Here is a 14,906-nt window from a genome sequence, read left to right as displayed (position 1 = left end):
GACTATCCCCCTTTTCCCACATTGGAATGGCGCATCGGAGCAGTAGTCTCTTATTTGCGCGGTTGATTCGGCGCGCCGCCTAATCCTGTGTTTCCAATATGTCCGCCACTCGGCGTGTATAAACAGTGCGATCGGAGTGGATTTAGTCCCGGCGCGGCTAGCGAAGGGGGTTTTTGAGCCGGAAAACGCTCCGGCTGGCTAGGTAAGGCTCTTAGGAAGTGAGGGACACCCAGAGATCCGAGGATTAGTGCAGCGGCTCGTTTATTCGGCGATTTTTTGATTCCGTTCAATGTTGAAGTCTGCGACTGTTGGCCGGGAGCGTTAGTAGTATAAGCGATAATAGGCCAACAGTCGTCTCTGCGGCTACCTTGAACAGGCTATGATAATGGTGTACCGCGCCATCATCATATTGTTGGTTGCGCCGCACGTACTGCACCCGCAGAGAAATCCACTGGATGATATTTGCAACCCGGAAGCGTTTACCTTTATAATCACAAACCGTTGAAAACAAACGTCTAATAGACTACGGACTTTCTATCAATATTAACCACATTGGTTCTGTACAGGATGTTGGTCCACTTGGAAGCATTTCTTCACAAATCAAACTGGTTGTCAGTCTTGTAGCTCCCTGGGGATCCACTGAACCATTGAATGCGTGTCTTCCTATACGTACGGCGTCAACTTGAACACAGGCTGAATGTGAATCGATTTTCTAGGGTGTCTACGTTACCGGTGTCACGTCGTCGGACCGGTGGTAGCTAGTATGAGCTAGTTAAATGGTAATATTTGGCATGTATAATGGCAGCCGCCAATGGTTACTGCGTTATATACGTTGACTTGTGTGTCGCCATTTGAAAACAACACACGTAAGGGAAAGGGGTGTGGGTTCATGAGCTGCCAATAGTATATGGAGTAGTGTACTACATAAAGGCTAAAATTAGAAGCAAGTTGTGATGGGGATAAACCAGAGATAAGCCAAGCAGATGTAACGGTTATTTTGCGACGCTTTAAATGTTTTTCTGCATATTCGTGCTTTTAATGTTACGTGTCTGCTTGAAATTCATACTCGGGTGCTTTTTGTAAAATCCTAATTTCTTCTCAGTACTGCAGCAAAATCCTTATTGGTAGAACGTTAACGTTAGAAATCGTTAATAAGTAATTTTCGCCCGACATGATAAAGACTCCCGTAGTATATAACGCTAGTTCACCTTTATCCACTGGGTAACCTATATCCGTTCAGCGCTTTGGAACTTTCTCGTGTTTAAATTATCGACCACAACCCGAAATATCGGAAAGCTATTCCTTGTTTCCGTCTCACTAAAAACATGCTTACATTGTGACTTGCACATTTTCTCAAATTTGGCCAGCATGGTCCAGTTTAGAGATGACCGACAGGAAAGAGACTAGTCGGTGAGATACTGTCCACGAAGATGAGCCATCCCTTCGCAAACATTAGTCACACTGCGGCGGTTCTCAGACGGTCAGAGGACTTTTGCTCTCTCCCTCACCGTAAACAGAGATCGTTGCGTGGAGTTCAAGGACCTACACTCTGGACGTGAGGGACAAACCATTAAGCATCGCAGGGGTTGTAGCATGGTAGAACCGATTTTGTTTCGAGGGGTTGTGCGTTGTCTATAAAATCTGTACTCTGTTTGATATTCTGTACAGTTACAAGTTTTGTTATGCTTTGTACTTTCTGTCAGACGGCTAGGATCTTTGATAACAAGAAAAGTTGATACCATACCGAATTCGGATCTCAATTCAGTGTTACAGTGTTCCAGGCTCCAATAGTCGCAGGAAAAATATGAAAAATTGGCCAAATAGACCAAGGACGTCCAGCTAACCCTTCTGACATTTTACCTGTCTCTTTGGCCAATTGTTTTTCTCCAGCGACCTGTGGAGCCTGGAAGAGGCTAAGTAGTGGCCGGGAATTCTTACCACCCCACCCGGTAAAGAATACAATTGGTCAGAAGTGGGTAAGTGGAATAGATGACATGATTATCCCGGTGGATGTTTGCAAGTTCTTCAAATTCGGTGCATTCGTCATCATGATGAGAAGTATTACGTTTGGTTGTCACGAGTCACCAACTCTAGCATATACAGGGCCAGGGGTAATCAATTATTTAGGAGCTAGCTCGCTCACATAATCTTTTCTCTCATTTTAAGGGCATCATTTTGATTTCATCTTGATTTTAAAACTGTGATAGTAAAATGTATTTTTCATAGCTGCATGTGTTTGTTTTTCTATGTTGAATCTGTACATGTGGTGAGATGACAACGGATACTACTCTTCAATAAGGCCATGTTGATTTGATTATATGGATGACATGATCCGCGCTCGCATCAATTTTCGGCCATTTCCACAAAAAAAAGTTTTCGACCACACAGTAAATTGTGGAAATCAGCTGTAAATTGAGCACATATATACCGTAGATTGAAAAAAAAGTATCAGAAAACAGATAACTAATAAGATATGAATGGACAGAAAGATAAAAATCTATTGTTGGTAGGGGTAGGTACCAGTACAGAAAATTCAGGTGTAGGTCCTGTTCAGGTCCAGAGGATCATTTCCAGGTCCGGACCTGACCTGATTGTATGTGAAAACTTGAGAATTGGCAATACTCAAAACAATGGTAATTGGTCAATTTTGCTACAAATGAATCTGTTTGGTTGATTATCCGACTCCCACTGCCATTTTACAATCCCATCTCTCTGTACCATTGACTGTAGAAACTTGGTACAAACAACTCTACTCGACTTCGCTCTTGTTGTCTTCTTGGCCCGGTAAGACCCCAGTTGCATGCCGACACAGTGTGTCCATTTTATAATTGGCAAAAGCCGTTCCAACTGATTTTTTTCAGCTTTGTTTTTTTTCGGATCGGTCCAAGAAGAAAAAAAAAATGTTTTGCACCCGTAGGATGTACTGGTCCCAACGTGTAACTGTTGATATACCATACTATGTGTTCGTGAAGTTTCATCAGGTTGGTACGTCGCTGAATATTCATACTATGTGTTTTTAGTCCTATGTTCAACCTTCCTGACCACTTAGATTTCATACTGAAGCTTCGAAGGAAACTTTTTTTTTTGCCAAACTTTTTTTTTATTCGCTCGCTCGCATCAGTTTTGGAGTTCCCAGAGGATGCCATCCATATAATCAAATCAACATGGCCTAAATAAATGAATAAATGGATCTAAAAGCAGATGTGGGGTGGAACATTGTAATGTTTTCTGACTGTCGAACTTTTCTGAATAGCCAAACACTCCTGGTGCTGTCAGAAAAGTCCGACAGTCAGAAACATTACAATTTTCCACTTCAGCATGTTCTTGGATACGCGTGGTAGTAGTGGGCTAATTCCGTACCCACCCCTTCCTCTGTGTCTAACGGATGATCCCCTGGTCACGTCCTTGTGCGTGTACACAGCTTTGGCGTTGTGGCCAGGCAGAAGTCAATGAACCCTCAGCCCTCTGTATTATAACCTGATTTACTGCTAGAGAAACGCCGTGAACAATGTAAATTCAAAATTCAAGGATGTTGTCACCGGGGAAATAATGTGTGAACGCATTTGTCCTTGACGTCACATTTTTAAAGGCGCCTTTGTTATGTGTATGGTAAACAGTTAACTTGACAAATGTACAATTTAAAACAGTGATAACATCAGCTTTTTTTTTTTACAAACCGTCAGTAGGAGAAGCATCGAACGATAACATGGGCACTGGGTACTACTGACGTACGGTTAGTACCGTACCGCTTTGAGAATCATATGTGACATATGTTCTGTCCCAAAGTGGAACGGAAAGTACAAACGATGTCAGAAAAACATTGAAAAGTTTGCCATTAGTTCAAATTCATGTGTATACTAGTTCAGGCATGCTTTGTTTTCGTTTTCGCGTTTTATATCTTATCCCCTTCAAAAGCCGCACATTCTTACGGCGCGGATGTACCCAGACGGGCGTCTCTCCGCTTCACGCACTTTTTCCCACGCACGCCGCGCCTTTTTACGTCATGTGGTGCGACGGTATCAGTCCGCTTGAATACATCAATGGCTTCCGTGACGACAACAAGTTACAAGCCACAACCTAGGCATTAGGGTGGAGGAGCGCCGTGTACAGCCTAGTCTGCGCTACAGCGAGCTGTGCAAGCCTTCCCAACACCGGCTATAGCCTGCTAGAGTCCAGAGAAGAACCCAGATGCCCTGACCAGGTGGCCAGCTGGGTCCCCGCTTTTGTGAGGCGAGCTGGAGTCGAGCCGGGCTCTGACAGTCTCCCCATTCTTCATACTGTCAACAGTTGCCCCCCTCCCCACCTCTCTGGGTACGTCGGGGGGAAAGAGAAAAGATCTCAACGTCCCGGTGCAGTGTGAATATTTTTGCGTGCCTTACGGTGGTTCGTAGGAAATTTCTTCACCATTCTGTGCGCAAGTGGAGCCATGGGGGATCTCCAATCCCCCAAACGCCGGGCGATCGTGGACCGACTGCGGGCCAGAATCGAACTCTACCGCAAGCATCATAACGAATGCCAGGCACGCGATGTCCAGACCCAAGCCGCTCGCCTTCAACAGGAGCGCCAAGACACCTTGGTACTCCACCAGAGAGTCTGCGACAGTCGTACCAAGAAGTCTAAAGGCAGCAAGCAAGAGCCAGTCACCGCCAAGATGTGTAAAAACGACGCCAACGCCAGCGGGTCTTCCTCGGCTGACCCCGAAGCGACTCAGCCGCAGAGAAGTTTACTGCTTACGGTAAGTAACCTGATCACACAAACCTCCTTTCTTCTGGTTTTCAAGTCTGTTTGCTCGATCTAACCAAACAATAGCAGCGGTATTGTTTTAGCGTGAACCCTGGGCAGAAATCCACCTAATGTAGCGCTGTTCTGGGTTCACTGGTTGGAGACGTTTTTAAAATGAAATGATGCATGTGATTTTTCATTTCTCTTGGGGGGATCTTTAGGGGTTGTTAGCGACCCCTCTAATTTAGCAATAAATCGATTAAGGAAATCTAATTTGATGGGATGGTATTTGTTAGACAGGGATTGGAAGAAATATATTTATGGCAAGAAGTAACCACTAGGTACTTTTTTTTTCAATGAAGTTTTAGTAAAAAAAAGAACTTCATCAAATTAAGATAACGTTATATAACGTTAACGTTAATTTAATTATACTGCATTTTTTCAAGACGTCACCTAATCTGGAATCTAATCCCAAATGCCTTTTTTAGAGTAACATATAATATATACAGTACCCCCTTTCAGGTCCTCGTCTAGTAGGTGCCAGAAAAACAAGGGACCGTGAAGGGTCGATTTTTTTAGGCAGGGTTGTTCAACTTGTCTTGCAACTGATATCCTGATCAGGTGGGTGTAGTCCGCTAGGATAGTGAACCTTCAAGATTAAAAAACACTTCAATGCTATAACGTAACTGGTACCACAGTTTGTAGCCAGACAGGAGACTGTTGTTTAACACTTGGCTACATTCAAATTCAATTGCCTTAGGCTGTCACGACAAACATCAGGGAGCTCACAAAATACTCAAAATCTTGAAACTTTTGCCATGGTTTTATTTTTTGCAGCTTGCCACTGCATGTTTATTACCAATTACAAATATGAATTTCCAATTTATTTCTACTGTACAATACCGCCAATTTGATAAACCGCGAAAACCTCATTTTCCTTCCTGCCACGAAATGTAACTGCCACATAAGTAAATGAAGCTACAGTACACTAACAGAAAACAATTTGTTGTATTGAGTCCAATATAGGCCTTCCAAAGATTTTTCAGCCTTCAGTGCATGTTCATATTTTGTAATTGTGTGCTGATTACTGCCTCATGGCCTCAGTCAATGAAAAGTGGCCTGCTCTCAGGTTGATTGGAAGCCTTCATGAATAAATAAAGGAGCAAACTAGGTGGTAACGTTCATATCACATATTAATTATTACATGTAATACCAATATGACCGTCTGGTTTGTAAAAGTACGTACTACGAATGTTTTCTAGGGATATTTTTGTTTTGGACGAAATTTTTGTCAGACCAAATTTTGGAGCATCTTTAAAAAAAAATCTTTATTATTACTTTTAAAGTTCTTTTGGGGATGTATGATGTTGAGTTAGTTATATCTTGGATGTATTAGTTTTATCCTGTCATTCCTATAAGTTATAACTAACACAAGCTTACCTTTACTCCCAAATTATCATTGTTTCAACAGCAGGGGATGAGTTTTACACTTGATATCATATATCCAACATACTTTCCAGTAGTTAAAAATGAGCGACTATTCTGATCTATTTTCAAAAAGTAAACTTCAAGTACATGTTATCTAAAATATCAAACATGAATGGAGACATTCCTTCTCAAATTCTTAGAATAAAGAAAACCACAAAAGAAAGGAACGGTTATTCAATATGCTATTCCAACAACAGGTCAAATACTCCAACCTGTTTACTGGAGTGAAAAAAAATCCTTTGCTTTAATATGGATTCCTTGAAAGAAACACTCAAAACACTTGATTCCTAGAAGTGGCAGGTGGCAAAGATTACTGAAACACAAAAGGGATATTTTACTAATCTTATTAAATGCTGCCTATATTCAGGACACCCCTCTGGCAAGAGTGGAATGGTCCATGAGTGTACAGGAAAACAACCTTAGCGGAGTTCTTGGAAAAAAGGCAGAAGTTGTTGAGAGTTTGTTCAAAGGGACTTTTTTGGTTTTGTTTATATAGACACATGTTTCGAAATCATTGTAGCAAACAAAAATAATCCCCTGCCTTTCCCCACAATTCAGGATTGGCCTCATGTCCCATGGTAGAATATAAGTTGTGAGTAACATTACTAACAACAAAGTTTTCTCGGAAACGGAGTAAGACAGATACTTCTTTCCTGTTTGCCAAATACTAGTAGTAAAAAAGTGGGAAAATCTACGTGTAACAAGATAGGAATTGTTGACTTAATGTTCAAGTTTTTCTTCGTAATCTTTGGTTCATACAAAGTAGAATCTTGTCTAATCAAAATTGAGATACAATGCACATTGGTGGATTGAGTCTTTTTTGCATCTCAGCTGCTAATACATCAGAAAATATGCTGTTTTCCCAGCAATTCTTTAGCCAAGTGAGGTCATATATCTTAATTTGTGCTCAATATCTACCAAGTATTTGTTTTGTGCGTCTTCTAGTTAGTTGTCAAATTCAATATTGAACAACAATCACAAGGGATGCGCTGTATATATTGTTTTACGCAAAGGTGTGTGTACCTTGCCATGTATTTTTGTGCACGAAGTACAGTAGTTCCACAGCCAGATCTATCCCTCTCACGTACATGCAGATGCCATTTCACTGGCGACGCAGGCATGTCAGCAAAATGTTTGCTCGGGGCAACAATTTGGCATTCCATTTCAGCACAGGAGACTCTGATGTTTTGTTCTCTTTGGCAGACAAATTTGTGGTTAGAATATGTGGCCCTCGGTACTGTAGACTAATCACACAAATAACAGAGGCATAAGAAAAAACAAAAACAATTGGGGAGGAAACAAGAAGGTTCTTATTTTTTGTCATTATTGTGCTAATCTTTGTACGGATATCAATCACTATCAGCTTGTGCCTAAGTTCATTGAAAGGCCAATATTGAAACTCTGTCTGTTTTCAGACCAAGAAAAAATGTAAACCTTTGGCAAGGGGTGCAAGAAGGCTTATGACAATGTTGAACATCCTTTTGTGTGTCACAATTATGCTGGAATAATAAATGATTGTAACAAGTAAAAAAAAAAGATGCCTGTAGATCTGTTTTCATCAGGAAATGCATGTCAACAGATGCAAAAGAAAATCAATGTCCATAGTGAAGATATATTTGAGAATGTCTAGGGAAATGTCTTACCAAACTGTACACGATGCAGTTCACTCTTTCTAATTCTATGTGTCTGAACTAACAAAATGATACATTGAGCATGTTGACAAGGTATGTAAAATTACCTGCAGCAGTAAAGCCATTTGCAGCGCCTGGTTGTATTTGTTCAAGCGTTCCCGTACTAGGTTGAGTTGCAAAGTCAAAGTGCCAGACATTTATGCGGACACACCTACCCCCAATTGACAGACAGGATCTATTCAGGGTTAACTGGCCGTGACGACTTTCTTTTCATTTCTGGCCACTTTTCACAGGAGGCATCCCTGTGCTAGGGATTCAATCCATTCTGACATCTCTCAAGCGATGTAAATGCTCCCACACTGCATTCTAGAAATGCCATGTCAAGATCCCCTTGTTGTTAGTTTGGGGAGGGTTAGACTTGGCAGGACGTTGGTATGGGGGGATTGCGGTGTTGTACGTAAACAGAGCGTATCCAAGTTTATGCTTGTTATATGCATAGCTTATCCCCTAGTAAAACAATGGCCGGTATGAACAGTCAGCTTATTCTTGATTCAAAATATTGCATAAAAGTCTCATTTTCTGCCTATTTAACCCCCTTTTGGCACAACTCGGTTGCTAGATCATGATGACACGGCTGGGAGAAGTTTGACAAAGGTGTTTGTACACCAATGTGTAGGTCTTATGAGTTGTGAGATTCTTATGTCGGATCTAGTAGATCTACTTGTATTTTTGTAAAAAGGCCTCAATTTTATAGGTAATGTTTAATGGGTGAGTTTCTGTGGTTCTGGCCACAAGTATCTCAGTCCTGTCACATCACTGTCTGACAGGTCTTAATAGGGAAATTAAATGTCATTAGATCAATTAGATGTATCATTAAGAGGAATTAATTATCAGTGATTAGTGTTAACCAGTCCATCCATTAGAACCACATGTATTCATAATCATGATTCCATCCTTACATGTACCAGCATGTTGTCAATATATAACAGTCTGTCAGCAACAATTACTTTCATCCTTCCATGTACATTTTGTACATACCTGTAGTGTAAGGATTTTTTTGGGGGAAAATATGTTATAATGTAAAAGTGTGATATATTTGGACATGATAGAAATTGCAGCTGATAATGGTAATTAGGGCAAACAGAGAAGCATCTGTTTGTAATATTCTGGCTGAGAGGCTGGTTGAGAGAAAGTTTTGGTTCAATTTTATTTGGTTTTGTGCTGATCTTTATTATTCTAATTTTGTTGTTGCTAACTTATTGGTATTTGCAGGGAGTGTCCTTTTGGCATGATGATTTTGACCATTTTTCAAGCATCCTCTCCATGATAATTCATGCACTGTCCCCAGCTAGCTTCCAACACAATGAATAAGGACAAGTGGCAGATGAAAGAATTGATCTATTTTGGGAATATTGACCTGATTAGCTATTCCCACTGGAGTTACCTGGTCTAGCTGCCACCCACAGCAATTCTAGTCTGTGTCTTCATGTGTAGAATATTCAGTCACTCAGCAAAGATGAATACAGCTTGTCCAAACACCACAGCATTTGTCAAAATGTCCTTCAATCTGTCCATTCATAAAATTTTATTCTTTCAAGACGTGAAAGAATAAAACCTTATGAATGGACAGATTCAGACTCCAGAAAGTCACAAAAATTTGTTCAAAAATGCAGACATTCTATCCGTCAAAGCAAAGTAGTTTCATTTGATTAGCAAAACACAAGGATTTTATAGAAATAGATTCATGCTTCTTTCCGATTTCATACTGTTAGTTACTCCAGCTCAAAGAGAAAGATTCTGCAAAAGTGTGCTCTTCCTCAGCACTAGCTGGGAGGGTCCAAGAGAGGTTGCCACATATGCGGGTTCCTCTGTGTCTTTGTTTGTAACAGCAGGCTGTGTCCTGGCAGACAAATGCAGGGTATGAGTGGACAAGGGGGCCAGAATACCCGCCACATTCCAGTCTACATTCCATCCCACTGTACCCCCAGCCTTCAATGAATCATCCCCTACTGTTGATGTAGGCTAGGCTAGCTAGTCTACCCATTGGTCACAAACATGATTGTGTCAACAGGAAGCTGGCGGCATGTTCTGTTGTTGTTGCCAATTGGCCTTTAGTTCAACCATCGCTAGTTGAAAAGTTACTATGTTATGTACGCTATGTGACAACAAGGCTAACATTTTGTTGTCTATTAGGATATTCCAGTTGTATTTGGGTTCTTGTGATGTAGTAAAAAAGGGCTGGGGCTGTGATTGCGAAGTCCAGAGATTCTTGTACTCATTACAGTACATTCCTCTGGTCACACAGAGTGTATGGTGTGAAGTGGTGTGGAAAAATGACCTGGCTACACAGACACTGATTCAGCACCTTGTTATTCTTTGCACTGTCCCTCCTTTGGTCAAAATTAGCGGGGCATCATATTGTATGGTACTGTAGAAAGCCCGGTATCTTCGTTCGTTTATGTTATATTCAGCCCTTTTCTTGTAAGTATCTTAAGTGTATTTTCTTAGGTAAACTTGACATGTGTATTTGTTATCATAGGTAGCGATGTTGAATTTTGACCGTATAAAAGTATACAATTGGCCCATTCCCAGATATAGGGAAAAGGTTGTCATCAGTTTTGCTTCAAATAGATATAAAACAACTTGTAAAATTCTAATACTTGTACATGTATAAAATTTAACTTAGTTACCTCTTTAAAAAAAAAAAGCAATACCTTCTTTTCAGTCCACCTCAAAGACTGTCAAAACAGCCTGTCTTTCAGTTCATGTATCGTAACCAAGTGTTTATATGATGTGTTTCAGTATTGTAACCAAGTGTTTATATGATGTGTTTCAGTATTGTAACCAAGTGTTTATATGATGTGTTTCAGTTGAAGAGAAAACTGGGGGGCTCGGGGAGCCAGGCCTCTGATTCAGCAGCGGACGGTGTGGAAGAAAATCACACCACGAAGAAGACCAAAACCAGCGAAGCAACCAACCAGTCACACAACCTGCACGGCTTCCCTGTCGGTAACCCGGTGGAAAATGTCGGCACCATCAAACAGAGCCACACGCCTGACGCGGTCATGAAATCCGAAGCTGGACTTGAGGATACGCGGCCGCAAGACCACGTTGCCGAGGCTGCTGCCGCTAACTCGCACTCTCCTGCCACAAACCTACCCGTGGAGTGCAAGCAGGAGCCGCAGCTGGAGGACAACTCCTGTCAGAATGACCAAGGTTTCCCTGATGTCCTGAACACATTGAAAGCAGCGCTGAGTTCCAGTGACATCAACATGAGCGACAAAGACTTCATGAACATTCTGGATGAACTAGAAAACCCGGAGTGGCCGGAGGAAGATTTGCGGTCACAGATTAACGAATTTGACAAGATTCTGGACAGTATAAGGGAAAAGGGTGATGCGGGATTGTTGGATGGTGCTGTGAACGGGGAACAACAGGGCAGTCCATTCCATCCTGATCAGAAACAACCAATAGATCACATACTACCCACTAGTGATGCCAGTTTCAGTAAGGCAGTGCAGGACTCGATTCAGAACCAGTGTAGTCCCATGAACTATGGCCAAAACGACCCCAACATGTCGGGCCGCATGAACAGTGGCCAGGACAGTACAAGCGCAGGTAACCAGAGGGGGATGGTTTCTCTGCCGCAGGAAAACGTGAGTTTGGCGGCAGAACAGCTGAAACAGATGGCTGCGCAGAAGCAGAGTGGGACGGAGCACTGGAACACCTCCATGCCGCCCCACCAGGTGGCGCCGTGTAGAGTACAGCAAGCCGTGCCCCAGTCTTTACCCCACATGCAGGCCAACCCCCACCCAGGGATCCCATCTCAGGCTCAGCCCTCCCGCACCACCACATGTTCTGGCTACATGGACGGCGCGGGACCGATGGGCTCTCCCCACGGATTCCACCCCGAGCAGCAGCCCATCATGCATCTGGAGCAAAATATGCCAGGTGGTCCACTGAACAGCCACCCAGCACACTCCAGTCATAGCGAGGCCAACAGAGCCATCACGTCCCTGACCATGGCCAACACTAAGCCACTCTCACACTACTCTGGACCAGAGATGAAACCCCAGCTCCCACCGATATCGCAGATGCATGCATTCGGACAGCAGGAGTCGGTCAGACCACCACCACCGACGATGAAACAAAACGTCACGCAGTACCACCCGCAGCAGCCAGGACCGGCAGGGAATGGCCAATGGCAGGCTGCGCAGCAGCAAGGCATGACAGTGGAGCACATGCGGCTCCTCCAGGCCAGGCAGCAGCAACAGCAGCAGCAGAAGCTGAACCTGCAGTACCGCGCCCTCCCCACACATTCCCAGGCTGCTGTGGACAAGACCAGCAGCATAGCTGCCAGAAACGCTGTGCAGGCGCAGCTTGTACAGCGGCAGCAACAACAACAGCAGCAGCAGCAACAACAACAGCACCCAGGTATGCCAGAACATCTTATGGAACAGCACATGCAGAGCCAGATGCAGCATTACCTGAACCGACCCCCACCGGACTATGGAGAAGCCACAGCGCAGATGAAGGCCCAGCAAGGCAACCCTAACTTCCAGGCCATGAAAGCAGGGGTTCCAGCTATGGGCATGTCCAGTTTGAAAAGTCAGGCCAGTGTGGTTAACCCACATGCAGTGGGTTTCCGACAGGCGGAGGTGAAGCAAGAAATAGGTTGGAGCCAACCACAGGCTTCCGCCAACCAGGTTTTTAAACAGAACGTACAACACATCAGCACAGCCAAAGCACACATGGACATGGGCCAGGCACAGATGATGCCGGGGGGACCAAGAGATAGGACACATTCCCAGTCTTCGATGCAGGGGTTTGGGGGGGAGATGCCATTAGATGGCAGACAGGGCTACAATCCCGGACACCCGCCCACCACGCAGCCCCTGCCACCGCACATGGCGGGACCCCACTCGGCCGCCGCGACCATATCCACTGCCCAGAGAGTCTACACCACCAGCGCATGTCGATCGACCACGGACCAAGAAATGTGGGCACAATACCAGCGGGAAGGCTACGGCAACGCAGCTCCTAACCAGCAACCACCTACGTCGGCCGCGTTCACCAGACAGGGCCAGTACATGGGCGGCTCGTTCCCACCAAACTCGCAAGACGGACCAATGGCAGCGCAGAACTATTCCAATAGGATGAACCTGGCTGCACACATGAACCAACAAAGGCAGCTGATTGGTCAAATGCCAAACAAGGGCCAAATGACAATACCCCCCGGGGTGCAGATGATGAACCAATCGGGAACCAATATGGCGAGGATGTCCCAACCAATGGCAATGGGCCAGATGCCCCAGTTGGCAGCGTACCCAAAGCCATCGGGCACAGAATTCCACGGGAACATGGTAGAGAACTTACCAGACAGACAGATGACAATGGGACCAAATTCAAACATGAACTATATGGATCCACATGATTTGAACTTCATTGACGAAGTGATTTTTGCAAACAAATAGTTTGTAGATGTGTAACTCAGACCGCACCACATACTACAGACACGAGTGTACATATTAACGGATAGTAACGTCCATGTTTTATCTTGGTCGACTCTTGACCAAACTTCCAGGACTATTGTAACTGACATTGTAAGTGACAAGTCTGCTGATTTTATGTCATTTTTACTGAAACCTCTGTACAGCTCTGAAGATATTGTAAGAAATGATCTGTAACATCACTCTCTGCAGTTATAATAATTGTAGATTATAATAGTTTACCTTCTCCGGAAGTTCTGTATAAATGTACCCAATCCCAGAAATCGACTGCAGATTTTTAAACTTTGTCTTGTTCGCTACGCTTCTCCAGATTTTCTATTTTAAGCACACTGCTTACAAAAAGCAGGTTAGATGACGTTACATACCATTCGTTTGGCTGGTTTGTTGAAATTCAACCTGGGTTTTACCCCAAGTCTGTCATACCTCGTTTCCATTGAAGGAGAAAAATTATGGCCAGTCTGTCATCTTGGCAGTAAAATTGATATGTCTTCTATGAAAATGTTGGTGCATTGATATGCAGAGATGACAGAAAAAAATCTGGGAAGACCTTAAATTCCACTCCAATATTTGTTGTGTGTACAGTATGCATTCATAATGTTTTGTAGATTCATTTCCCAGTTAACACTTTTCCAGCCATTATCAACTCATGATCAGACACATTACAAATCTACATGCATTCTAAGTACCAAAATCATACTTCTTTGCCTGAACTGTTGAATTATTGGTAGCCAAGTTTACACCCATCAACAGTAAATGTTTTAACTTAGTTAAGAAAGGTAAAAGATTCCAAGAAGATGCATATGAAAGGCCAGGAAGACTAGCTGTTTCCATATCAAGTGCCTTTTAAATTGGATGGAAGTATGGAAAGGTATTCATTTGATTGAGAGAAAACAGGTTTATAAAACTACAAGACAAGAATGAACTGTAATTGCTTTTTCTTTGTCGAAATCATCCACTGTACATTTTTGGAATATCAATAGTAATAATGGCCACTTGTGTGATAAGCCCTGTATGTAACAAGTTTTATATGTATGTGTACATGGAGGAAGTGCTGAATTTTCTAGTAGTTATAGTAGGTATGTGTAGGCTGGGAAATGAAGCTACACTCAGTATCATACAGTGGAACAATTTGTACAGAATGGGTCCCTTTTTTGTTTGATGTGCTGAGAACGATGCAGTAAAAGAACCATGTAATTATTGTAGAACAGGCATAGCCATTTATTTTGGAGCTAGGTTTGAGGATGATTTTACAAGCATTGTAAATTATTTGTTTTTGCCTTCACCAAGACTACATGTAGATTGTGGAAACGCATGCCACCGGAAGAGGAGCTCACTGTAGATAGAGCACTGGCAAGTGCCGCCAGAATAAAGAAAGTCGTACTTGAAAACTTGATGTTTCCTTTTGTAGTCTCTCAATGCTTGCAAATTCCTTGTGTAGGCAGGTGTAATGTTTGGCTGTGTTATGTGCATATTGTGTAAAGTTTAGTTAGTCCCCAGACTGGTGACAAATTGAAATTGTATTTGCCTAAATTGCATTGTAGAAATTGCACTCAAT

The 14,906-nt window shown here is 43.0% G+C and overlaps 2 protein-coding genes across 2 annotated transcripts in view; one reads left to right on the top strand and one right to left on the bottom strand.

Moving 5' to 3' along the window:
- Positions 1 to 417, bottom strand: part of LOC118418782 (thioredoxin domain-containing protein 3 homolog) — a 14,651-nt gene extending 14,234 nt beyond the window's left edge. The window contains exon 1 of the mRNA XM_035824819.1: positions 368 to 417. Within this exon, the coding sequence (XP_035680712.1) occupies positions 368 to 408 (41 nt within the window). The 5' untranslated portion in view covers positions 409 to 417. The remainder of the gene's footprint in view (positions 1 to 367) is intronic.
- Positions 418 to 3,982: 3,565 nt separating this feature from the next.
- On the top strand, positions 3,983 to 14,739 carry LOC118418769 (mediator of RNA polymerase II transcription subunit 15-like). The gene is made up of 2 exons (XM_035824801.1): positions 3,983 to 4,735; positions 10,712 to 14,739. Exons 1-2 carry the CDS (start codon positions 4,427 to 4,429, stop codon positions 13,313 to 13,315), a joined length of 2,913 nt encoding a protein of 970 aa, XP_035680694.1. The 5' UTR covers positions 3,983 to 4,426; the 3' UTR covers positions 13,316 to 14,739.
- The last annotated feature ends 167 nt before the right edge of the window (positions 14,740 to 14,906 follow it).

The sequence above is a fragment of the Branchiostoma floridae genome, chromosome 7, assembly GCF_000003815.2.
Source record: "Branchiostoma floridae strain S238N-H82 chromosome 7, Bfl_VNyyK, whole genome shotgun sequence".
Lineage (NCBI taxonomy): Eukaryota > Metazoa > Chordata > Leptocardii > Amphioxiformes > Branchiostomatidae > Branchiostoma > Branchiostoma floridae.
This window is presented reverse-complemented; position numbering and strand designations above follow the sequence as displayed.

Bases quoted from the DNA above. Each gene is read 5' to 3' on its own strand.
- LOC118418769 (XM_035824801.1), top strand. From the start codon at position 4,427: ATGGGGGATCTCCAATCCCCCAAACGCCGGGCGATCGTGGACCGACTG. The intron at 4,736-10,711 runs GTAAGTAACCTG...GATGTGTTTCAG, and splicing joins AGAGAAGTTTACTGCTTACG to TTGAAGAGAAAACTGGGGGG.